Source organism: Triturus cristatus, chromosome 6 (assembly GCF_964204655.1).
Source record: "Triturus cristatus chromosome 6, aTriCri1.1, whole genome shotgun sequence".
Classification (NCBI taxonomy): domain Eukaryota; kingdom Metazoa; phylum Chordata; class Amphibia; order Caudata; family Salamandridae; genus Triturus; species Triturus cristatus.
Window position 1 is genome coordinate 1,400,234,182 of NC_140589.1, and position 25,722 is coordinate 1,400,259,903.

General features: G+C 44.4%; 1 protein-coding gene across 4 annotated transcripts in view; it reads left to right on the forward strand.

The window, feature by feature from the left end:
• The window catches only part of ARFGEF3 (ARFGEF family member 3), a 515,806-nt gene that overhangs the window by 401,423 nt on the left and 88,661 nt on the right, over positions 1-25,722 (forward strand). For 2 of the 4 annotated variants that reach the window (XM_085612422.1, XM_085612423.1), the window contains exons 22-25: positions 12,939-13,084; positions 20,778-20,957; positions 23,297-23,362; positions 24,063-24,204. In XM_085612422.1, the coding sequence (XP_085468548.1) occupies positions 12,939-13,084; positions 20,778-20,957; positions 23,297-23,362; positions 24,063-24,204 (534 nt within the window). The remainder of the gene's footprint in view (positions 1-12,938; positions 13,085-20,777; positions 20,958-23,296; positions 23,363-24,062; positions 24,205-25,722) is intronic. The other 2 variants (XM_085612424.1, XM_085612425.1) reach the window with 1 other exon arrangement.

A 25,722-nucleotide genomic window follows, 5' to 3' on the forward strand; every position in this document is an offset into this window, starting at 1 on the left:
TGACATGAACACTGGGAACATGATTTGTAGGGGAACAATCACGTAATAGTAGCGGGACACTATCTTGGGAAAGAGGGGCATCACTGGTACCACAACTATCACAATCATCTGGAGGGGCCAGAGGGATAGGGGCCTCTAAGGCCCTACGTTTTATATTCTCAATTGAGCGTCGACGCTCAGTTCTACGCTCGGCCATTAAAATACCCCTCTCATCGTCCACACTGATCTTCTTGAAGTAGCTATCTAAAGGGCCATTTGTCACGCCCCCCAGTTTATCCCCTAGCATTTTGTTCTCTAACAAGGCCATGGCAATAGTGATATACCACGATACCTTCAATGTCAATAACCAGGCCCAGCCCTGCCTCGGTCGGCCTCGGAGGGCCTTAGAGGGCCTGCTCTTTGCCCGGTCTTCGCCCCGGATTACGCCCCGCACGCGTCCCGCTAACGCGTGGGGAAGTGTGTGGTTAAGCTTGAAGAGGGGCGGGCCGGGAAGAGGAGCCAGGTGCGGGCTGTGATTATAGCCCAAAGGAGCCTGGTCCTCGCAGTCCCGGGTAGTTAGTTGCACAAGTGAAGAGTTCCTTGGCATAAAGAGCGCCGCCGCATCCACACTGCGATCAGCGCAGCAACGAGGGCAGAGGCAGTTAGTTGTTTTGAAGTCCGCAGTCCCAAAGAATATTCACAGCAGCAGGGAGAGTTCAGGGCAACAATTCTGCGGTGTCCGCAGCCTACGAGCGGCACCCACGTAGCGGGGGCCGCGAGGCGTTGTATGCTGGATGGGGGCGGGGCCGGGAAGAGGAGCCAAGTGCGGGCGGTGATTATAGCCCAAAGGAGCCTGGTCCTCGCAGTCCCGGGTAGTTAGTTGCACAAGTGAAGATTTCCTTGGCATAAAGAGCGCCGCCGCATCCACACTGCGATCAGCGCAGCAACGAGGGCAGAGGCAGTTAGTTGTTTTGAAGTCCGCAGTCCCAAAGAATATTCACAGCAGCAGGGAGAGTTCAGGGCAACAATTCTGCGATGTCCGCAGCCTACGAACGGCACCCGCGTAGCGGGGGCCGCGAGGCGTTGTATGCTGGATGGGGCGGGGCCGGGAAGAGGAGCCAGGTGCGGGCGGTGATTATAGCCCAAAGGAGCCTGGTCCTCGCAGTCCCGGGTAGTTAGTTGCACAAGTGAAGAGTTCCTTGGCATAAAGAGCGCCGCCGCATCCACACTGCGATCAGCGCAGCAACGAGGGCAGAGGCAGTTAGTTGTTTTGAAGTCCGCAGTCCCAAAGAATATTCACAGCAGCAGGGAGAGTTCAGGGCAACAATTCTGCGATGTCCGCAGCCTACGAGCGGCGCCCGCGTAGCGGGGGCCGCGAGGCGTTGTATGCTGGATGGGGGCGGGGCCGGGAAGAGGAGCCAGGTGCGGGCGGTGATTATAGCCCAAAGGAGCCTGGTCCTCGCAGTCCCGGGTAGTTAGTTGCACAAGTGAAGAGTTCCTTGGCATAAAGAGCGCCGCCGCATCCACACTGCGATCAGCGCAGCAACGAGGGCAGAGGCAGTTAGTTGTTTTGAAGTCCGCAGTCCCAAAGAATATTCACAGCAGCAGGGAGAGTTCAGGGCAACAATTCTGCGATGTCCGCAGCCTACGAGCGGCACCCCTGCAAGTTATTGACAATTTTCTTAAAGCAGCAACATATTGCTCTATTTTTTCTCCTTGTTTTTGGGAGCGTGAAAAGAATTTATGCCTTTCAACCACAATGCTCAACTTTTTACCAAAATTTTCAGCCAAGGCTGTTAATGCCATTTCATATACATCTTCATCTTCGTCAGACGAATTATTAGCATTCGTGGAATCAGATTGGAAATTAGGTAAAGTGCTTAGAACATTCCTCCCTTCCACTCCCAAACATACTTTTAATATGGCCAACTTCCTTTTTGGTATAAATATATCACCCCCTATAGCTTCTAAATATGTAGTAAAAGCTTCGGTTTCGGTGTAACATCCTCATCAGCCAGGCTAGCCTGAATCCAGTGGCAAAGTGAGCAAGGGACCCACGTCTGGGCATACTGTGTTAACTTAGGGTTATGTTATACAAACTTATAAAGCGCACTGTTACCCAAGGGTGTCCTGGTGCTGCACACTGTTTACCTGAAAGAGAGTCCACCCTCAGGAGTTAACCGGATATTAGACTGTGAACAGCCATGTCTTCAAGTTTTTTCAGAAAGTTAGGAGTTCCGTAGCAGACCTTAAATAAAACGGCAGCTCGTTCCAGGCGATTGTGGCTCTGGGAACAATGCTCATGCCACCCCAGCTGGCCTTATTTACCCTAGGAACTGCTGCCCTTTTGGCTTCCGTTGAGCGCAATGCTCTCCCCGGGACGTACCATTGGATACGTTCTCTTAGATCCTTAGGTCCTGTTCCCTGTAGGGCTTTGAAAACTGTGCAAAGAGCCTTAAATTGGGCTCGTTTTTTGATTGGGAGCCCATGAAGGTCAGAAATGCCTTTCCTGATTGATACCGACCTAGGAGTGCCAGTGAGCAGTCTTGCTGCCGCGTTTTGAACCATCTGGAGTCTATTATGATGTTAATTATTAATCGTCAAATAAAGACTGTTACAGTAGTCTAAACGGGATAAAATTAATGCAGAGACTACTGCTCTAAAACTATCTTTCTCAAGGAGAGGTTTATTTTTTTTCAAAGTCCTAAGGATAAAAAAGCATGTTGATACCACTCTGCTGACCTGGTCCCCGAAAGAGAGGGTGTTATCCACAATCACACCCAGATTTTTTACAGTGCGTGCGGGTTCTGGCAGGAGCCCCATCTCACTAGGCCACCATGCCGGGGACCAGAGGTTGGGGTTGTTTCCGAAGATTATCACCTCTGTCTTGCCAGAGTTCAACTTTAGGCAATTGGCTGACATCCAGCTTGTAATGGCCGCCATGCAATCCTGGCAACTGGTGGCCAATTCCTCTTCTTTCCCTTTCTGTAGGGATAGCACAATTGTCATCCGCATAAGAGGTAATGAGCAGGCCGAAGGAACGTATGAGGGCGGCCAGAGGTTTAACATAAATATTTAAAAGCGTGGGGCTAAGGGAAGAACCTTGAGGGACTCCACAGGGAAGGACAAAAGGTTTAGAGCTTTCCCCATCCAGGTCCACCGTTTGTGTTCTGTCAGTCAGAAAAGATTTCAATAGGTCCCAGGCAGCACCTTGGACCCCGACCTTCGACAAGCGATCTAACAGTAACTCGTGATGAACAGTGTCGAAGGCAGCTGACAGGTCTAGCATGATAAGAATAGCGGACCCACCCTGGTCGGCAGCCTCACGTATTTCTTCCGTGGCTTTTATCAGAGCTGACTCCGTGCTGTGCCCCGCCCGGAACCCATATTGGGAGTGATCCAGTAAATTGTTATTTTCCAGGAACAGGCTTAACTGCTTGTTCATGGCCGTCTCCAGGATTTTGGCAGGTAGGGGCAGGCGGGAGATAGGCCGATAGTTATTGGGATCACTTGGCTCTAAGTTTTTTTTTTTTTAAGAGAGGTAGAATGGAGGCAGATTTCCAGGATACCGGATAGTGCCCCATATCCAATATCTGATTAAGTAGCGGGGTCAGGGAGTTAGTGATGGTTACCGGAGACATCTTCACTATGGAGGCCGGACAAGGGTCCTTAGGGGACCCGAATCTACAGCCCTTGAGCAGGTTAGAGACCTCCACGTTGGTCAGAGGGATGAAAGTGTTAATAATGGGAACAGGGGAGCTGGCTGTTCTCGATTGGTTATTAAAGGAGGAGAAGATGGTATCAACTTTGTTTAGGAAAAAAGAAGCGAGAGTATTGCAAAACTCAGCGTCACCGTGCACGATAGGCTTGGGGGGAGTCATAGGCAAGGTTACTGTTTTAAACAGTTCTTTTGCTGAAGATTTAGCACTGGCGATTTTGTCAGAAAAGTAGGCCTTTTTTTCTTCCTGCAGGGTTTTTTTTGTAGGCTGAGAGGCTAATCCGGTAGAGTCCTCTGTCGTTTAAGTTATACCCCTTTCTCCATAGGCGCTCCAACTTCTTACACTCTGATTTGAGTTCTTGCAGTTTGTGTGAGAACCAGGGGGCAGATGGAATCAGTCGTCTGGGGGAACACCATTTGACCGGGGCCAGTTTGTGGCAAGCTGTCTTGATCCAGTCCTCATACCTTGCTGTTGCTTCCTCTATATTCGAGGAAAGATAAGGGACGGACTCTTTCAGGGTTGTGTCAAGATTAACTGGGTTTATGTTTTTCCAGGACCGAATAGCTATCTTTCCCTTGGGTTTGGGGTGTGACAAAATGGTAGGGGAGGGGGAGTTTACAAAAATAATGGCTGCATGATCAGTCCAGGGTAGTGGTAGGATATCTAGAATGGAAAGTGTGGAGGAGTTGGTAAAAATTCCATCTAAAGTATGACCCTTCTTATGTGTGGGGCCAGCTACCAGCTGCGAAAGATTCCCACCACCCATAGTTTCCAACAGCCTGGCGGTGTCCGAATCGGTGACGTCCTCTAGGTGAAAATTAAAATCACCTAGAATGGTGAAGGATTTGGCACAGCAACCCTCCTCCAGTAATGACCCAAGTGAGTCCAGGAAACCCCCTTTGGGGCCCGGGGGTCGATATACGAGAGTTGCTTTAAAAGAGTCTTGTGGCCCATATCGAACAATGATTGACAGAGCTTCACATGTACCATTGGAAGCTACCTCGAAAGCAGGGTGAACAAAGCAAACACAAGGAGATGATGGATGGAGTGCTGAATCTTTTCAGACACTCACCCCCAGTCACAGATCTGGATTGAGTCCATCATCGTTCTTTGTGCAGTAAGCAGGTGTACTGGGCACAGGATTTTAGTGCAGACAAAGTTCCATGCCAGCAGGGTATAGCTGAAGGCCCTAGCCCAACAGGTACTGGTTGCAGGTTACCTTTGCTCATTGCAAGCTAGGCATAGCCAAGTTAGTCTGCAATGCATGTATGGGGTGCATACGTTGAGAATGTGAGTTGCTATGGTATGTTTTTTCAGCAGTGGTTTTAAAATCTTCATTTCACAAGAATGATGTCATACCTATGAAGTATTTTTTTTAAATACTTCATGGAAATGACAGTATCCTTGTGAATGACCCATTTCAACACATTAGAAGGCTGGCAAGTGGTAAAGTATACTACATCACACAACATTATTATGCAGTGTCGTTTTTAATATTTATTAATATTAATTTTCCTATAAACATGTTTCATATATCTGGGAGTTGTGGTGACATTTACAAACCAGTATGCTTTTTGTTTTATTATCATGTCACCATAACCCTACATTTGCATTATAAATCTGGGGGAGAGTGGGTTAATAGTATAAACTTCATACATGTGGTTTGGGTAGTTGCAGTATACATCACTTAAAATACATTTCAAAGGTAGTGAAATAATTCAATTAAGTTACTTTTGCAATACACACATTATGGTGCTATACAACATCTTTAACACAGTATGTCCTTAAGACGTTGGTGTGGGGCACAAATGTCAAGTTAAGTACTCCTCCTATGTTTATATCAATTCTATGAAAACCTTGGAGTAATTGTCTCTCTCAGAAGTGTGCAGATCTACATGTATTCGATAGGTCAACTTCCAGTGAAATCTATCTTTTTTCCCATTAAATAAATACATAGTAACTTGTTATATGTTGCTGTTCCTATAGCATATGGTGCCATATTGTAGCAATTTAAATACCAAGTTGTTCCTGTGAGTCATATTAGTGATGCTAATTTATCAGTCTTGCCTTTTATTCAAATCAGTGACATCATTTTATCAGTCTTAGAAGGATGAAATGCTAAAATGCCATGCCAAGGCTTATACCAACGTCCTGCAGATTATATTCCCTGCAGAAGGCACTTCTACCCATCTGCATACACATCCATCCCATTTGAATTAAATAGAATAATCTGTGGACTGCTGTTTACTTAGCTTAAAGTTCTGGATGCAACATTTCTTCTGTTCACTTTTTGTTTAGCTTCCTTTTCTTATAACACCACAGGTTAGAAATAGCCTCACAGCAGTAAGAGAATAAAAAAGTGCTAACATATGTTTGGTGGTACATTTTTATTGACCTTTCCAAGGAAGGCATACTACTAATCAGATTATTTCTGTCATGTCACAGTCTTTCAGTCTTAATATCCTTTTGACGGGACCTTGAATTCTCTCTTTTTCTTTTGAAGTGGAAGTATCTCAATATTCCCTGTTGTTCATTTGTGGATGGAAGAGATGACAGAACATACCTTCCCTCCCTACTGACTTCCATCTGTCCCCACAGTCAATCTACGTAGTCCAGGTTCTTACTTGTTACGCAGATGAGACGATTAAGCATAGTGTGGTTCTCACAGACATGTCTGAAACATAAAAAACAAATTATGCTCTTCAACTTGTGAATGGGCCTTAGGTTGAGAGTAGGACAGTAGGACGTCCTTGGGTGCCCCTCCCCTCCATGCTCCTCTCAGACCCTTATTCTGTGGTGCTATGCACTGTCCGGGGCCTTAGGAGTTGGAGAATCTTCAACTGAACGCACACCAGAGGTTTGTGGTACTCTACACTGTAGAGGACACCAGGAGACCGAGAACCTCATAGGGCTCTCTCACCGTAGCCATGTGCTGCTGTCTTGCACAAAGCACCAGAAGTTGGAGACCCGAATACTGCTCTTACACCTCAACTTTGCAGTTCAAGGCTGTACCAGTGACTGTGGCTAGAATGCTCTGGTCACCTCTAAAACCTTTTATCAACACAATCCTGAAGAAGCAGCACACGGAATGTGGTGACTGTTGTCCATACAGGCACCATCTGTCAAGCCTCCAAGCGTGAAGGCTTACTTTGGAAGGTCAGGGATAAAATCTAGAACAATTGATAATAAGCAAACCATGTTCAATTCAAGAGAAACACTTTCACATCAGTGCAGTAGAACTCATGACTATAGAACTGGCCCTCCATGCCCTTTAGACCCTCCTGAAAATCTCATCTGTGATAATCTGAATCAGCACCCGCCAAGTTTGACAGTACCCAGCACTTACTCCCACTTTGACAAGTGGGACAAAACAAAATCACATCCTTATACCACATGCTGTGAGAGGTCTGCCCCCTCTTCAGTTGCAGATCAATCCAGAAGAAGATATTGGTCACTTCCCCACTCACCCTATTGATCTGAATGAAAGCTGGAACTCTACCAAATTATCCTCCGTCTATGCCATACAGCTTGGTTATTTATGCGTCGGTTTCCCAGTCCCAGTGAATCTCGAGTGCTAACAAATATATGCAATGGAATAACCTTTTTAAAGAACTTCCATTTAGAAGAACACCTTTGTGAAAAGGAAAAACAAATCATTTTCAAAATAAAGATTCAGAAAAATAAGAAATCTTGAAGTACTGGCTACATAAAGTGCAAATTCAACTAGTGTCATCAGATTCAATATGAAGAGACTTGTTCAATTCACTTTTCTGTGGCACACATAGTAATCTATGTTTCATAGATCTGTTTAGATCTGGCAGATGTCCTCATTGCCTGACCAGCACCTTTCTACACATTGCATTGACATGTCCCAATGTTCAACCTGTCAGCTGTTAGTCATACTCTGACTACATTCTCAAATGCCCCAAAACATCTAACGCCATTTTGTTTGCTGAGTACGTTACACGCATGTTGTTAGAAATTGGGTTACTGGTTGACTGGGGTATGAGCCCTTGTCAAGCAGCAAGCACAATCCTAGTCAGGGGAAGGCACAAGCGAACCCAAAATTAACATGTGCTCAACCGCCCGGTAGCTTGCCACAGAGCAGTCAGGCTTAACTTACAGGCAATGTGTAAAATATTTCTGCAACACTACAAATAGTAAAACAGTGAAAACACCACACAAGAAGATCCCACACCAGGTTAGCAAAAAACTGTAAAATAGCGCCTATAAGAATATAGCGTCAACCGGGGTTATCTGGGCGCGGAAGACCGGCTCAAATCCAAAAGTTCCGGACAATTATGATGGTGTGCCGGTCGAATACAGTCCCAGATTAGTCCCGCTGAAGGTTTACAGTCTCAAGTTGTGTGCCAAGAGTCCTGCTTGTGGAGAAGAATGTCGTCGGGAGCTAGGAGAGTGTTATTGGTGATGGTCGGCATGCCACGAAGAGCAGGCCGTGCATTGCGGGTGGATGAGATGGAGCCTCACGAGGATGAAATCATCACGCCGCTAGAAGTCCCACTCAAGAACTACATCAAAAGAAAACCTTAAAAAGAATTAATTGGATGGATTTGTGAAATGTCAAAATTGTGCTTTTCAACAAAATGTGACATATATAATTCATGAACAGGACTCCTTCCCTCAGAAGTGGCTTTTATTGAGATTTCTTCTTTTGTGATTGTTTGTTTGTGTTGGTATGACTGTTGGTTTGCATGAGCAGAATGAAAGGTGAGAACGGAAGGATGATGTTGTCTTTCCATTCTGTCTCCCTGGGGGATATTATAACTTGTCTCTAAATCAACGGAAGACAATGATGGTCTTTTTGTAAATTGAAATGATATTGTGACAAATGCCGTATGTGTAATTATTTCTGTGATTTTTATATAAACTGTACCCCTAAAACGTTTTTGATATTATAAGAAAAGAAAATATTTTTGATAAATAAATTAAAAAGAAAAAATAGAGGAAAAAAAATTTGTTGTGCAGTGAAAATCTATGGTTTAAGGGGAAATGTTTAGTTAGAGTGATTACCCAGGTAAAAATTAGATAGGCCAGCTTAGAGGTTCTTCTGATTTTGTTGCCTTTTCTCCCCCTCCTCTTGGGCCTCAAAGTTACTGGGGGACACCTTCTTGTATAACACTTACGCCTCACGATGTAAATCCATGCCGGTGAACGATGCCTGCTGTTCAAAGAGACGAACTAGCAGTGGCTCGCACTGATTCTTTGTGCGAGCGGTGTGGCTGCGATGCAAACAGGCTCAGTCACGTAGAGCTCAAAAGCTTGATTTAAAGGGCTCGAGAACCACACCAAGCATCTAGGACCTGAGATTCGCCTCGTAGCGGTCTGGGGCTCGTTGAAGACGGGCCCAGGAGCTGTGGGGAGCCTGTTATGTCCCTGAGGCTAAGATCAGGAGGTCAGTAAACTAGCCCTTTGTGTCCTTCTGGGGTCCTAGTTCAAGATGGGTTTCAGGTCCAGTTCCTCTTCCCCAGACAAGAGGGCAGCAGGTCAGCACTGCAAGGCAGGAGCTCCATCAGAGTTGTAGTCCAGCAGAGTGGCCGTCCTTTCGGGAGCACAGAAGTCCTTCTTCCTGGCAGTGTATCCACTGGTCTAGAAGTGTACTGAAGTGGTGGTCCAGTAGTTCTACCCAGCTGGGCCTTTAAAGTGGGGGAGACTTCAGAGATAGGCCTTTGAAGTGCACAGAGGTCCTGCCCTTCCTGCCCTTGCTCCAGACTCACTACAGGGGAATATGCAGCCCTTTGTGTGTGGACAGGATACAGCCTATTCAGTTGTAAGTGAGGCTGGGTTCCTTCCCATCCTGCCACGATGGCCCATCACATCTCACCTAACTCCCATTATGTGTGGCTGTATAGGGGGAATACACAAAACCCAGCTGCCATCCAGCCCAGACATGTGACCAGAGACAGGCAGCAGGCACCAAATGGCTAAAGTAAGAAAATGCCAACTTTCTAAAAGTGGTATTTTCAGATTTGTAATTTTAAATCTGACTTCATCATGTTAAGATTTTAAATTAAGATTCCAGAGACACCAGATTTGGAGGTCTAAACTCTTCCCAATTGGAAATTACGTTTATAAAATGTAATAAGCTAATCCCAATGTTATCCTACGGGAGAGGTAGGCTTTGCTGTAGTGAAAAACAACTTTGAGAGTTTTTCACTACCAGGACATGTAAAACCTAAAAGTACATGTCCGGCCTTTTAAATACACTACACCCTGCCCTATGTGTTGTCCAGGACGTACCTTAGGGGTGACTTGTATGAATAAAAAGAAAAGGTTTGGGCCTGGCAAAAGGTTTATTTTATCAAAGTAAGTGGTAGAATGCACTCCATTGTTTTAACCATAGTTATAATAATTTTTGAGCAAATGCTCCAAGCAAAATGTTGGCGTGCAGACTCGACTTATGCTCTGCCCCAGTGGCACGTGAAAAATTTCATAACTAACTGGTGCGCTGTCACGCACCAAACCCAAGACGCACAACCATATGTCGAAGAATGAGAGTCCAGTTTAATCCAAGTAATCAATTATTTTTTTCACTTTCGTCAGAGTTTTCAAAGTTTGTACAGAGGCAACGTGATTCCAATCTTCAAATGCATGCTTATTTTCACAGCATAAAAGAATTCACTTTTCAACTTAGGTATCCATACTGATCTACCCAATGCATTTCAGGCAGACAGACCTTCATCGGAGGTAACTATAATGTAGAGAAAGACCCATCAGTAACCAACAGTAATCTCATGACTGTAAACATAGATGAAGAGGTGAACAATGTATAACATGTAATACATTAAATAGTACACAGAAACCACCACCAAAACAAGCTGTAAACAATTACGCAGCTGAATTTGTGCTTATGTATCCTTGGCCTTGCCATAAAAGAGTGCAAGGTCAACTTTTTTGGCTCATACCCGCAACATACTCTGGTCTCTCCACTGTTCGCACTCCAAGAGACCTTAATCTAGATCCTGTCCTTCAGCGAAGTATTCAAAAGAAACATTGAAAAACACACACAAAAAAGAAGATGCTTGGAAATTCTTCGGTAAACTGTTGTTCCCAATCAAAACAATAAGTCACCTCAGCACTCTCTGCCTGCGAAGTTGTCGCCAGAGTTGATGAAGATAACTTCCACCGTGGACTGTCTGACAGCGGTGCCGCTGGTGCTGGTGAAGGCACCAGGGCCTATCCCAACTCCTTAGCCACTGACACCCTTCTCTCCACCACCTTGGGTATATATAGTCTAAGTTGGCATCTGCGACCATCTGTGGAGGACCGCTTTGCTCCTCGCTGCCATGCCCATTGTCCACAGTTCTGTGCCCTCCAATACCCTTTATTCCCTGAGTTCTGAGGATGATTCACCAGGACTGGTAGGAGGTAATTTCTCATCAGCCTCGACTGGCTGAGAAGGGTGGTACGCAGACCTTCTTCTGCACCTCTCTCTACATCCCCAGCTCACCTTCTTTTCAGTACATACCTCCTCTCCCGGTCAGGGGGGCAAATTCTGTACCTGCAACCTCCAGAGCCTCAGTCTCCAGGCCTGGAGATTCAGTGGGGGCACCTGAACACGTCTCAGCTGCCACCAGAGGTGATCCTGTCTGCTCTTTTCCCCTCCACTGAAAGGGTCTACTGTTGAAGGTGGAATAGATTTGTGTCTTGGTGTGCACAGCATCAGGTGGAACCCTTGAGGGCCACGTATCTAAGGTCCTTCAATTTGCGCTGTAATTGGCCCAGCAGGGCTGTGCAGTGGGCACTATCAAGGGATATATTGCAGCCCTGTTGGCATTTCTGTGCCTTCCAGACAAGCCATTGCTGTTCAGATCCCCGATCATGATGACATTTTTAAGAGCAATGACAAATTAATTTCCACTTACCCCATTTGTCATGCCCTAATGGGATTTGAATTTTGTTTTGACCTTTTTGATGCATGCTTCGTTTGAGGCTCTTCACAGGGGTCAGTTTTGATTTTTGATGTTTAAAATAGTATTCCTTTTAGCCATTACTTTAGCGGCACACGTCAGTGAGTTACAAGCACTGAGCGTTTGTCCTCCGTACACATGCTTCTTTCTAGACAAGTTGGTCCTCCAAACTTAAGTGACTATTCTTACCAAGGTGGTGACCCATTTCCATCTGGGGCAGTCCATTATTGTCCCCAACTTTTATCCTTCTTCCCATCCACCCAAGGAGGAGAAGCTCCATCGACTGGACCCTATCAGGGCGTCAGTTTGGCTTCAATAAGGAGAGCAGATCAGCTGTTTGTTGGCTAGACAGGCAGCACAGTGACAAAGCAGTCCAATAGAGGACATTATCCAGATGGTTAATTGTCTGCATGAAGATGTTCTATGCTCCTGTCAAGGAGGAGCCACCAGAGGGAGTCTGAGCTCATTCCACCAGGGCAAAAGTCTTCCACTTCCGCACTGGCCAGGGGTGTTCCTGTGACTGAGATTTGTTGGACGACTACATAGCCTTCCCGTCATACATTCGCCAAACATTATTGTCGGGATTCAGACGAGGAGGGATGACCACGTGGCATGCTTGTTCTTCAGTTTCACTTGTTTGACCATTCCTTCTGATCCTACACCCACGGAGAACTGCCTTGGAATGGGTTTTACAAGCGAGGATTCTGCAGGTAAAAGTATCCATCAGAAAAAAGTTACTTCTCTTTGATAAAAAAATCGTTCTGGTCGATACTCTATCTACCTGCAGACTCTACACTGATCCCGCACACCATCCTGTTCTGAAGGATGGTCATAGCCCACATGAAAAAGGTTCCACTGTAGATTGCAATGCAGTCTATCATTTGATGTAATTTCCTCATCTCTGCCTCTAAGAGTACAGAAAAAAGAGACCGGGAACGTATGTTGATGCCCTGGGGTGAGTACTTTATTGCTTCAGTCATGCCACCATGTTGTCGCTTCCAGTGCTGAGATGGGACCAGGGCCTCCACCAGCTCAGGAGAGCTATGAAAGTTGCCAGATCCAGGCTGATGCCTGAAGGATATTCAACAGGGTTAGGAATCTGCAGATAGACAGCGTATCCACCAGAGAGATCATAATCGAAGGTAAGTAACTTTTTAATTATTTAGCGTATGCTGAATTACAGTAAAACTGTAAACACAAAGAGTTGTGGCCTGAAATACTTCTGACTCTTAACCTCTAACTTTCTGTTCTTCAGATGCAAATGAATTGGCCCAAATTTAGCCTCAAATATTTTTTTCATTCTCCTTTTTAGGAGAAATTAAATCCACCCAGGACAGAAGAAGTGCCCTCCACCTCTTTCGCCTTGGGGATGTGATGATTCGCATTGTTCGAAGTAAATCCCGCCCCCTGCTCCACTTCATGCGCTGCTGGAGCGTGGTGGCTCCTCACTTAGTAGAGGTGAGATGGTGCAAAAGCACTAAAGAGCACTGCACACCTTCTTGTATTGTTCACTACACTGGTGGAGGTGGGCTGCTACATTTTTACTTTACATTTTTCTTACAAGCAGGCGTGTGAAATTAGTACAGGGGTATCTTAGGGTTTTATTGTTTGCTATTTGGGACATTGTAGAACGTCTCTAAGTTTATACGTTTATAAATTTATATATTTATACGTTTATTGGTGTTCTAGTGCTGGGAGACCTCCGGGTAGCTACACGCTATACAAGACCTATAGGATAGAATAGAATATGTGACTGGAGTGCCATTTTCACTACAATGTGTATTCATTTTAGTAAAATAGGGTTCTTAACTGCCTACTATTAAACTTAAAGTTGTGTCAAATAACGTTTTTTCAGTGAATGTGTTTCCTTCAGTTACCAAAATAATGTATGCAGCATGTTGAGACCTGTTTTATTGCAATATATATATGAATATATTATACAGGTGCAGTTGTGCCTCTGTGGTTAAGATTGATAGTTCACTTAATAGGAAATCACATTTGTGCACCCTTAATTACTTTGCCCTCTTATGACCAATCTACATCAAACTTGGGAAAAACAGCATTCAGTGAGACATCTAAGAGTGCACCAGATTTGGTGCAGATAATTTAAAAGGTACAAAGTTATAAAAGGGGGCACAAAAGTTTTTTCTTGATGCAGAAAAAATTAGATTTCAAACAGGATTTTCTCCAAACGTAACTCTGAAGTCACTGAATAAATTGTCACTAAATGTTTATGGCTTGGTAGCTTTTTGGTCATTCGGTGTCTTTTCCTGGTTTGGTGAAAATTTGAATATCTGTTCTTCAGATACAAGTCAAAATGTGACCATCCAATATGCATGACAAAGAATGTATGTTTTTGTTCATGAACTACTGAAAATGCTATAGTCCGCAAGCGCACTGGGCACTCCTAAGGCCTGCTCTTCCGAGTATAAGTGAATATTGTGAGGAAAAACAACAACAGCATTGCAGGAGAGCCAATGTTGCAGTATTCATTTGGCAGGCCATGGCCCAGCCAGCATTTCTCCCCATTCTGCCTGGTTGGCCGGGGAGACATTTTGGCAAAAAAAGCCTTCACTTCGACCTCCGTTGGCCTGGCCAGGACCAGGCGATTCTGCTTCCACAACCCTGCCTGCCCAGATGCCGGGAGGAGTAGTTGGACTCACCCCCTTACTCTTTGAACCCACCCACCATGCCCAAGGGTGGGAATTTCATTTATAACATCTCCCCAGCCTTGCCTAAGTGCCATAGAGGGTAATGTATGCCCCAACCACCCTTGCTGAAGGGCAAGAGAAAACTAAAATACAGGCCAGGGTAACCTATAGCTGCCCCATTCCTGACGTGCCCAACTGCAGGGGAGAGGTAGTGAATTTTGCACTTCTTTCCTCACCCAAAGCACTGGGTAGCAGCATACTTCATTCTCCCTTGTCTTGCCCTGTGGCAAGCAGGAGTTAAGGAAAATGGTGAGGGACTTCCATCACTGGTTTATGCAAAAACTCCACTTACTACCCTACTACACATACCACTCCAGTAGAGATTATAACTTTTGAGAAGGCAGTATATGCTGAAATTGAGAAGCTTGATGTCAGCACAATTCGCAATTTTCAGAATGTAAGTAATGCAGAAAGAACAGCACCAGAGGGAACTACAAAAGGACACAGAGAATACTATCAAACTGGTTGACAAAGGCGGGCGCACTGTGTTGCAGACCACCACGGCATACAGAACTGAATGCCGTAGGTTACTAGCGGAGGAACAAAACTATATGATCTTAGACAAAGACCCGAACCCCACACTGAAGGCAGAAATCAACACCATGATTGAAGAGGCAGAGTGCGCGAAGGGTGGATCAGCGAACAAGAGGGAGATTTCTTAAGAAATACCAATCCAGGAATTCCCTACTTTTACACACTCCCTAAAATTAATAAAAACTGTGACCCACCACCCGGAAGACCAATAGTCTTAGGGACAGGCTAACTCCTGGAGCCACTGTCGCAATTTTGTGACTATTTCCTAAAACAGATACAAAAGACTTTCTGGTCACATCAATGACCTTGACTTCCTTGAGAATCAGAACCTACTCATGAGCCTACATATAGAGAATCTGTACACAAGCCTCCCTCAAGAGACAAATCTTGAGATCATAAGAGAAATTCTAGAAGAGGAAGACTGGACTTACTCTACCCCTCTGCACTTCATGATGGAATGCGCAAGAATAGCACTCACAAAAATATTTTTTTTCGATTTGAAGGGAGCCTGTTTCTGCAAATCCATGGAACTTCGATGGAGCATATATTTGCCCCTAGTGTGGCCTGGCTTTATGTGTGCAATTTAGAAAAGAAAAGAAACACATTTTTCACAATAACAACCCTTATCGTGCACACATTAACACTTGGAAATGTTATTTTGACCCAGCCATATGCAAATCATTCTTCACCCTGCTCCTGGTCCCAGGATGCTTATTTCCGGTCCAGGGAGGACCTGGCCTGGCAGTTCGAACTGGACTGTTTCCATGGGGGAGCAGGATCACGACTGATTTGCAAAGGGCTGGGTCCAAACTGGGGTGGCATGGTGAGCAAAAAAACAATGAGATTAACCCAGATCTCTTAACTGGGGATGAGAGTTTGAAAAGTTTCAGCATTCTGTCCATCGCCTTGTTGTATTTGCTATCTTCACCCCAAGTATCCAAGGGTATGCCCAGACATGGGTCCCTTGCTTGCTGTGCCACTGAATTCAAGCTAGCCTGGATGATGAGGGGTGATACCACGAAACCGGTCCCAGGATGCTTGTTTTTGGTCCAGGGAGGACTTGACCTGGCAGTTCAGGCTGAACTGTTCCCAGGAGGAGTAGGGTCAAAACTAATTTGCATATGACTGGGTCGAAAGTGAGCAAAAGAACGATGGATTAAACCCAGATCTCTTGACTGGGAGTGAGTGGTTGAAAAGTTTCAGCACTCCATCCATCATCTTGTTGTGTTTGAAAAGGTGCCATTGAGCAGGTGCCGAACTTATAGAGGAAATGAGTGCTACCCACGCTACTTCCTCATACCGATAAAAGGATTCCGGCCTACACAGGGCTGCAAGCAACTAAATGCTTTTCTGAGGCAAAGTAACCTCAAAATGCTTACTCTGTCTAATATTCTTTTTGCTCTTGAGCCAAGAAAATGGATGGTGTCTCTGGGCTTTCAGGACTTGTATTTTTATATACTTATCTTAAGCCCCACAGGTGTTTCCTGTGGTTTACAGTGAGGCTGAAATACTTTCAATTCACCATGCTCCCCTTCAGCCTTACTTTTGCCTTTCAGGCCTTCATGAAAGTGACAGTGGTGGTCGATCCCCACCTTCGGTGGTCGGGGGTATGTGTGTTCCTGTACCTCTGCAACTGGCTGCTCAAGGTGGACTCCTCACAGATCACTTTTGAACAATGGCTAAACTCCTAACTTATTTGGGTTTTGCCATCAACAAGTGAAAGTCCCACAAGAGTCCCATGCAGAGGATTGCCTTCACTGGGGCTATCCTGGACATGGTGGGATTCAAGGTATGTCTGCTGCTGTTGCATTGGTATACAAGCCCAATGTTTTGGACCCAATACTGGTTCTTAATAAGGATGGCTCTGAGACTTCTTGGACTTCTGGCCTCATGCATCCTCCTCATCCTGAACGCCAGATGGTATATGTGGGCTGTGCAGTAGATTCTCAGATCCTAGTGGACTCCGCATCAAGGACTCCGACTCCATTCAGACTTTGCCAGAGATGGCTCAGGATCTGCAGTGGTGGTTGATGGCACCAAAATGACATGTGGCAGGCTGCTGCCCTTTCCTCACCCAGATCTCACATTTGGGATAGAAGTGTCACTGCTAGGTTGCGGAAGAAGGGCTCACATGGTAGCGGTGGAGAACAGAGGCCTCAAGTATCCAGTGGAGAGCCAACTCCACATAAATCTCCTGGCGCTCTAGGCAATCCATCTGGTTCTGAAAGCTTTCATCTCATCCATCAAGGGGACGGTGGTGCAGGGATTCTTGGACAACACAATCGTCATGTGGAACTGCAATGAGGAGGAAGGAGAGGGGTGTTGGAATCTGTGTGAGGTGGTCATTTGTCTCTGAAGGTGGCTGGAGGAGCAGAACATCTTTCTGATAACCAACCATCTTGCAGGATCCCTGAATGCCAGGGCAGATGAGCTAAGCAAGTGTCGACTGCTGGACCACTAGTTGCGTCTTCATCCTCAGGTTATTCAAGATGTCTTTGACTAATGGGGTGAAGCCTAGTTAGATTTATTTTCCACCATCGAACTCAGTGTTTACACTTTTACAGATTGGAGTTTCCTCCAGTGCACTCATTAGGAGACACATTGCGTCTGAGATGGGACACATGGCCCCTGTACTAGTTGCCACCACTACCTCTCCGGCCTCACGTTCTGAGTAAATCAGCTTGATCATTTATCCCCTCCGCCTGATGATTTATCCGCCGATCCGGGTACCAGTTTGGGAGGACCTTCTTCCTCAGCACCTTAGCCCTCACAACCTAAATCTTTGTGTGTGGAGACTGGAAGGTGGCAGTCAAATGCATTGAACTTGCCAACAGAGGCAGTTGATGTCATCCATTCAGCCAGAGGTGATTCCACAAACTCCATCTACCCTGCAAGAAATGTGTTGCTGATATGGTGCTAGACATACCGCCACTCTCCGTGCCAAACCTGTTGATATGTTAATGTTCGTACTTTCTTTAGCCCAACAAGGCCTTGCAGTGGACACAGTAAAAGGTTATTTATCTGCCCTTTTAGCCTCCATATCTGTTCAAATTGCCGGTCGTGATATAGTATATGAGAGGTGTGATTCACATGTTTCCCCAGAGCCATTCATTATGCCGCAGTGGGATTTAAATCTAGCCATAACATTTCTCAAGGACATGCACCTTGAGTGAATGCACAGCAGCTAATTGTGACTTTTGATCCTCAAGACTGTCTTTCTCATTGCTAACATCACTTGTGAGTGACTGCAGGAGTTTTCGGTGCAATTGCCCTGCACCACCTTTTTCCAAGACAAATTAGTGCTGAGGACCAAGTCAGCCTTTTTACCAAAAGTTGTGACTCCTTCTCAGATTGGCCAATTCTCAGCCAATCTTATTTTACTCCACCTTAACCTTTCGAAAGAGGAGAAGAGGATCCATTGGCCCCTTAAAAGGGCGGTGAGCTTCTGTATTGACTGCAAAAGACAATTGAGTGGACCAACAGATCTTTGTAGTGTATATGCTATGCACTAGCCAAGAGCGACCCCATGATTTCATGCAGGCTCATTGCACCAGAGCCAAGGCCTCTATGACCGAACTGGCGCAAGGGGTGCTGGTTTTAGCCATCTGCTAAGCGGCAATGTGAGCATTAAGGCACACATTTATGTAGCACTGCTACCTTGACATTTGGTCCCTATCAGGAACGCCACTTTTCCCTTTCAGTTCTGCAGTACTTTTTGTTTTAAGTCCACTCCACAGACCCTCCAGCGTTGGGAGTTAATGCTATGGTATATCTTTTAAAGGTGAGGAATCTGCAGTTAGAAGTATCCAACAGAAGAACAAGTTGCTTACCTTCGGTAATGACCTTCCTAGTGGTTCCTCTATCCAACTGCAGGTTCCTCTCTGCCTTCCTACCTCCCTGTTCTGTGGAGTGGACTCCTTAATATCTTAATAAGGTCCCAAGTTCGAGATCACCACATTTCAATCAACAATTTGTTTAAAGTGCTCTGCTTCTAACTGCGCAGAGGAAGAAAGTTTAAGGGTTGGAGCTAATGTGCAGCAACTCTCTGTTGCAGGTAGGGCAGTACAGAGTCACTGTCCATCCATATAGTGCCACCTACTGGTGCACAGGAGCATTGCTGGAAAATGTCTCCATATCCAGTCTTGCTCCTTGAAGTATTCTAAAGGTGAGGTATCTGAAGTTAGATAGATTATCCACTTGAAAGAGAATTACGATAGATAAGTACCTTGCTCTTTTTTTGCCAACGCTGTTCAGCATCTGTGATAACATTTTTTTTTCTTTTTGCTGTTGCCGAACAGCATTCATTTTTTTATTTTTGCTGATGCTGAATATCATAGTCAAAGAAAGCATTGGCAAAGTCACTGTGTTTGCATTGGCTAAAAGACCTGTTGACTTTGTCAAAACTCATTTTATTACAGTAAAACTATACAATATCCTGGGCTTCGTGTGAGAGATGGGCGCGGGGGGGGGTATTTTTCTTGAAGGTTGGTGCCAGTCCTTGCACTAAGGAGCAGGGCAGTAGGGCATTACGATGATCCATTGGCTTTGGGTGGGAGGGGGGGGGCAAGTTCAAATTTGGGAGTGCCCAGTTCGAATTTGGGATTTTATATTCCGAATGACAATAAACTACAGAATGTCTTGGGGAGATAAAGAGTCAAATTCCTGCTTACACAAATGAGATGTTCATGGTGTGATCTCTGCTGCAAGACAGTTGCTAGGATAACACTGACCTGGGTTGTAATACCAGGGTTACCGATTGCTATTGATTCTGTAGGCTTTGAATTGTCCAACAGTAGGAATATATTCATGTACATGTGCTAGTGCAGTTGCAATGAAGTATGTTGCTTTCTGAATATTAGGCGGTGGGGCCCAAGACGGAGTCCCATAATGTGTTCAGAAGGTGAGGCAGTCTATGAAAAGGTTTAGCCAACTCTAATATGTCAGCACAACCAGCAAAAGAGTACACTAGGTCACTACCGTTGCACTTTCATCTCACTCCTCGTTCACATGTCGTAAAAGAGAATTATACATCACATGCACATGGGCCGGCATATACTCACTCGGTTGTTCTGATACTGTAAAACTGAATAGAAAGGTTGTTCATGCAAGTACAGAGAAGCTGTAATTAGCTAATGTGGTCCATTTGGGAGCCTACTCATGATCACGGTTGTTGACAGCTAGTGTCCAGAACCCAATTTCTTTTCAAAATGGACACATGGTGACTGTTTGGGTTCTAGGGTCTTTTGAACTCTGGCCTGTGCTTGCCAGTACATTCTGAAAACAGTAATTGGAGTTCTGCCTCGCATCCTTACTCTTACACAGTTAGATACTGTTTTACCTTTGCATCCCTACGCTCCTACAGTTAGATACTGTTTTACCTATGCATCCTTACTCGCCCACAGTTAGATACCATTTTACCTTTGCAGCCTTATTCTCCCACAGTTAGATATTGTTTTACCTTTGTATCCTTACTCTCCCACAGTTTGATACTGTTTTACCTTTGCATCCTTACTCTCCCACAGTTAGATACTGTTTTACCTTTGCATCCTTACTCTCCCACAGTTAGGTACTGTTTTACCTTAGCAGCCTTACTCTCCCACAGTTAGATACTGTTTTACCTTTGTATCCTTACTCTCCCACAGTTCGATACTGTTTTACCTTTGTACCCTTACTCTCCCACAGTTAGATACTGTTTTACCTTTGCATCCTTACTCTCCCACAGTTAGATACTGTTTTGCCTATGAATCCTTACTCTCCCACAGTTAGATACTGTTTTACCTTTGAGCCACAAAGCTAACGGTTGGTATGTAAATCAAGGCAACTGATGGTAGGAAATCATGCGAAAATTAATTCTGTACCATTACGAAGGCATATCTTCCATTTTCTCCTCCTTTCTCTATCCAAAGGCTGCCTGCCACAAAGAGCGGTATGTTTCCCAAAAGGCCGTCTCTGTAATCCACGATATTGTGACGGAAATCCTGTTGGACTGGAATGAGCCGCCTCATTTTCACTTCAACGAGGCGCTATTCCGCCCCTTTGAGCGTATCATGCAGCTGGAGCTCTGCGATGACGATGTTCAAGACCAGGTAAGCAAATCTCAGCCATGAAGAAGGGTATGTACAGCGTAACCTACACAAAGTACTGTCAGAAAGTGCCCATGTGAGGTGTGGTAAACACTTTCCTTTAGTACACTTTGCCTAGGCTTACCCCTACAGATTTACTTAATGGTTTTTAGTGTTGGGTCAAGAAACGTAACCTTGGGAAGCCCAAAAGAGATCAGTCTAATCTTAAAATTCTGGCGGTATACCTGGAGGAAATATGTAATATGCATTTTTTCTTTTTAAATGTATCTACATGCGACGAAAATGCAGGGGACAAAGCTCCTTTGGAACACCACCACGGACCTTGGGGTATACCTACTTCTTTCCATGCTAAAAAGGCGCTTAATCCATCTTTTTACAGGAATATATATCCAGGTTTAAAAAGAGCTTGCAATGTGTTTGTAAATCCCAACAGACATAGGAGTTCATGGATATTTGTCACATTTTGCATGAACAATTTTAATTATCCCCCAATTAGAAAAACAAAATGGCTGCAGATACATTGCCATAATACTACAAGAAAAAGTGGGAAACCCAATAAACCCTTGGAGGCTTAGGTAGTACATATAGTAACAGATTAATAGGTAACTATGACAAAAAGGGATTTCTTTTAGGACACTCAGTTCAGCATTCTATATGCAAAACAATGGTCGCAAGCTCGGTCTGGTAGCTCACATTCGATTATTCAAAAATTTAATTTACTAATTTCCATCAGAATAAATCTGCTACCAATACTCTTCAAACGGGTGTAAATGTTTCAAAATGCAAACTTTATAATGATTTTTTTTTTAAAGGGTACAAAAACGATTACAGCTATAAATATAAAACAACACACAGCGACTGAGATTTACAAATGAGTCGTTGTTACAAACACCTCATGGTCACTAATGTGAGCATCTATTCCAAACAATAGAAGAAATTAGAAGAGTGAAAAAGTGAGTAAAAATCTGTGACTGAAACTTACTTAAAAAGATTACATGAGTAATTTCAAATCGTAGTTATTAAAAAACCTTCTGCTGTCCGACATCGGAAAAGGGCTACATTCAAATTCATTGTCCTGAAGATGGTCTAACGGATGCTTACACCATATAGACCGAAACGTCGACAACTACATCTAATTCCTTTGTGATTTACTTTCTTTAAGGATTTGTTTTCTGTTTTGATCCGTTAAATTTTCCTTTTACACATATTGTTTGGAATGGATGCTCACATTAGTGACCATGAGGTGTTTGTAACAACGAATCATTTGTAAACCTCAGTCGCTGTGTGTTGTTTTATATTTATATCTGTAATAGTTTTTTGTACCCTTTGAAAAATCTTTTTTCATTATAAAGTTTGCATTTTGAAACATCTACACCCGTTTAAAGAGTATTTGTAGCAGATTTATTCTTATGGAAATGAGTACATTCAATTTTTTATTAATCGAATGTGGGCTACCAGACGGAGCTTGCGACCATTGTTTTGCATATTGAATGCTGAACTGAGTGTACTAAAAGAAATCCCTTGTACGCACAGTTACCTGTTAACATTGCCATAATGGCAAATTGTCCATATTTGAAAGTCTTTTTCCAGCCCTCTGATCAGGAGAACATTTCCATTGAGCCTAATTGTGTGAATCAGATCTGAAATTTCCACCAGAAGATCAGTGTTTTGCACATGTGATTTCTGTAGCTTCTTGTAGTTTATGAATTTGGTCCATCATTATTAGCTTGCATGAAAACATTGACCAAATGGATTTAATAATAGAAGGGTACTGGGAAATCTTGCAGGAAAATAGCCTAATCAGGGACTTTGTGGCTTTTTTGTTTACCCCACTGACCAACACTGATACTGCTGAAGGTTTTTTGTTCCAGTCTCCTCTTCACAGAGCGAGGGTGTCCTGATTTCCTTACCACACAGTTCTGGGCATGCCTGTTACACGTACAATCATTTCTAAGACAATTCAGCAATACTAAGCACAGAGAGGAAACCACATATATTAGGAAAGGATTGTGTGTATGTTCTAGATGATGTAATTTTCAGTTTTGTCCCTTGGTGCCACACGTCTCCCTGTTAAGGAGGCAACACTGGACATAAAGATATTTAGACTACCGATATGTGAGGTGTGGGTTGCCCCGCTTGCACGACTCTTCAGACTCCTTACACACACAGCTTCAGCTAGGGACCAGAACCTCTTGGGATCTGTGATTGACTGAACCTTGACCCACTCCTCTGCCACCACATACAGTCAATCACTGCTGGAAGGCAACATGTTCCATGTATAGATACACTCATCCAGCATAGAGGGATTCTGGTCAACACGTGTTATACATATGTATTCACAGGGCAGTGTGCCAGGCGATGTGGAATCTTTGGCTCCTGTTCTCCTGGCTTCAACAAACTCACTCCAGGTATTTGGAGACAGTCTTTTCTACACCCAAAGAAAGCATCCAATCTAGAGTATATTGTTGTCTCTGGCTTGTACAGGATTACAAGGTGTGATTGCAAACTATGTAAAGAAATCAGAGGAGGTGATTCCTAGGTTTGGGGACTCTTAACTGCTGCTTCACATTCTTACAATTGCATGCTTGTTAGTTACTGAATTTTCCTACTTTGGGGACTAATCAAAACCGGCCAGTATGCTATTCCAAGTGATTGATGCACAGCTGAAAATCCCACCAGACATTGTCTCTCTGTGCTGGCATCTTCAGTAATAATGCCCTGAGTCATCCCTCACTCCACCCTCCGCATGGGCATGTTGGCGCAGGGTTGCTTTGTACCGGTTAAAGGATAGGTGGCAAGCCCACTTGCATTAGTGATGCGCATCCTTTTAAACCAGCATCCTTCATTTTAAAACTTGATCTTATACAGTGGCCTATCCCAATGAGGAGCACATGCTCAGTGTTTTTCAGTGGCACGGGCGGCAATGAAGCCTTCTGTCTTGTCTAATCATTCCCTTCTCTAAACGTAACTCTTGGCCTATCATCGGAGTGCTCTTACACGAGAGCGTAACATGAACTCTTTCACTAGGCTCCCAAGCTGAACCAGACATAGTGGCATACCATCGCTGACGAGTGCATCTTTCGGGGTGCTTCTGCTCTGTGTTTGCAGGTGGTCACATCCATCGGGGAGCTGGTGGAGGTCTGCTCCCCCAGGATACAGTCCGGGTGGAGGCCTTTGTTCAGCGCTTTGGAAACTGTACACAGCACCAAGTCGGACGTCAAAGAGTATCTAGTTGGAGATTATTCAATGGGTATGTTATTTTCTTGATTTTATACGGTCTATATGTTGTTTGTCTTGCATCACTTTGTGCCCCAGCAGCACTCACTTTATAGTTTTATGTCACTCGAGGCTGTTCAGAGCAATTTGTGAATGGATTTGTTAACACTGTTTAAGATTAACATAATTGATGAGTCTTCACACATTTCAAATCACTGAGTCTCAAATGATAGTAAAAAGAAATCCCTGCCCTCCTTGGAAGGTGCTGACAATTAGAAGTGTTAGCAAATCCAGTAGGTCTCGTCTACGTGAAAACTATTGACTTTGTCAATGTTTTTTAGCCATGTTGTACAGCATCGCGTCTGAAAATAAAGAAAACACAAGCATTGAAAATGCAGTAGGTCTCGCCTTTGATTAAGCTAAAGCCATTTGCTTTGCTAATGGTATTGTATAGCAAAGCAAATGGCTTTTACTAGACCTATTGCATTTTTAATGCTTGTTGGGTCCTTTTAACACCTCTAACTAAAGTCCACGGTTGGCTCACTATTAGTGAGGTGAAAAGCCAGACATAGTTCTACATCTCCAAACATATTTACAAAAGCGATTCAATGTTGTTCTGGGACAAGTGTAGCACTCTGGCGGGAGGGTGCGTGAGGCACACCGTGGTCTGAAAACTGTGAAAATATTATTAACGGCTAATGAAAGAGCGTTGCCTCTCGAGTGGCCGTTCCGGGAAGGCATGTTAGATCTGCAGTTTATTATTTACCTGTGATAATCTATGACCATATGCTGTTACTTGAACAGAAAGGAACATGATGCAGATGGAAAAGCCTTTGTGTTGAAGTAATCCACGTTGTTTTGCAATCTTTAGCGTACCCTTCACGCCCTTAAACATTTCTAAGGGAGAGCAGCTGACCAGCACGTACCCCCGTGCCCAACGCCCTGCGCAGCCTTATGCGCGTTCATCCTATTGGAGTGAATTCCACCTTAGCACGAAATATATCCTTTTATAACATTTCTTTAGGGTTGAGGTCGTGGTTAAAAAGTTTGCAGACTCATTTATAGCCAGAAGAACGGGGTCTTCAGGCACACAAAATTGTATAATTACATTAAAATAAATGCAGTAAATGTGTACTTTGCCAAAGCAGTTAAAGGGCAGTAACTGGTAAAGGCTCATATCGATATGCAGCCCAGTAATTCAATGCAGCTATAAATATGTTACTCTAGGGCAGTGATACTTAAAGTATGGCCCGAGGGCCGCTTGTGGCCCTCTTGACCTTTACATGTGGCCCCCCCTGGTGAACAGCAGCACGAGCTGCTGTTTAGTTGCGGAGCACTAACATTCAGATTTTTTTTTTAAATAAACGGGCAAGCATTTATTAACCTGCAAATAAAAGATTGCCCGTTTATTTAACATTTTCTTAGACCTCCTTACACAATCCCTGGCCCACCCTGACCCCCTACATCCACTCTGCTGACATTAGTGCGGCCCTCGGACCCACTACAGACCTTACTTTGTGGCCCCTGGGCAAATGTTCTAGGGAAATACAAA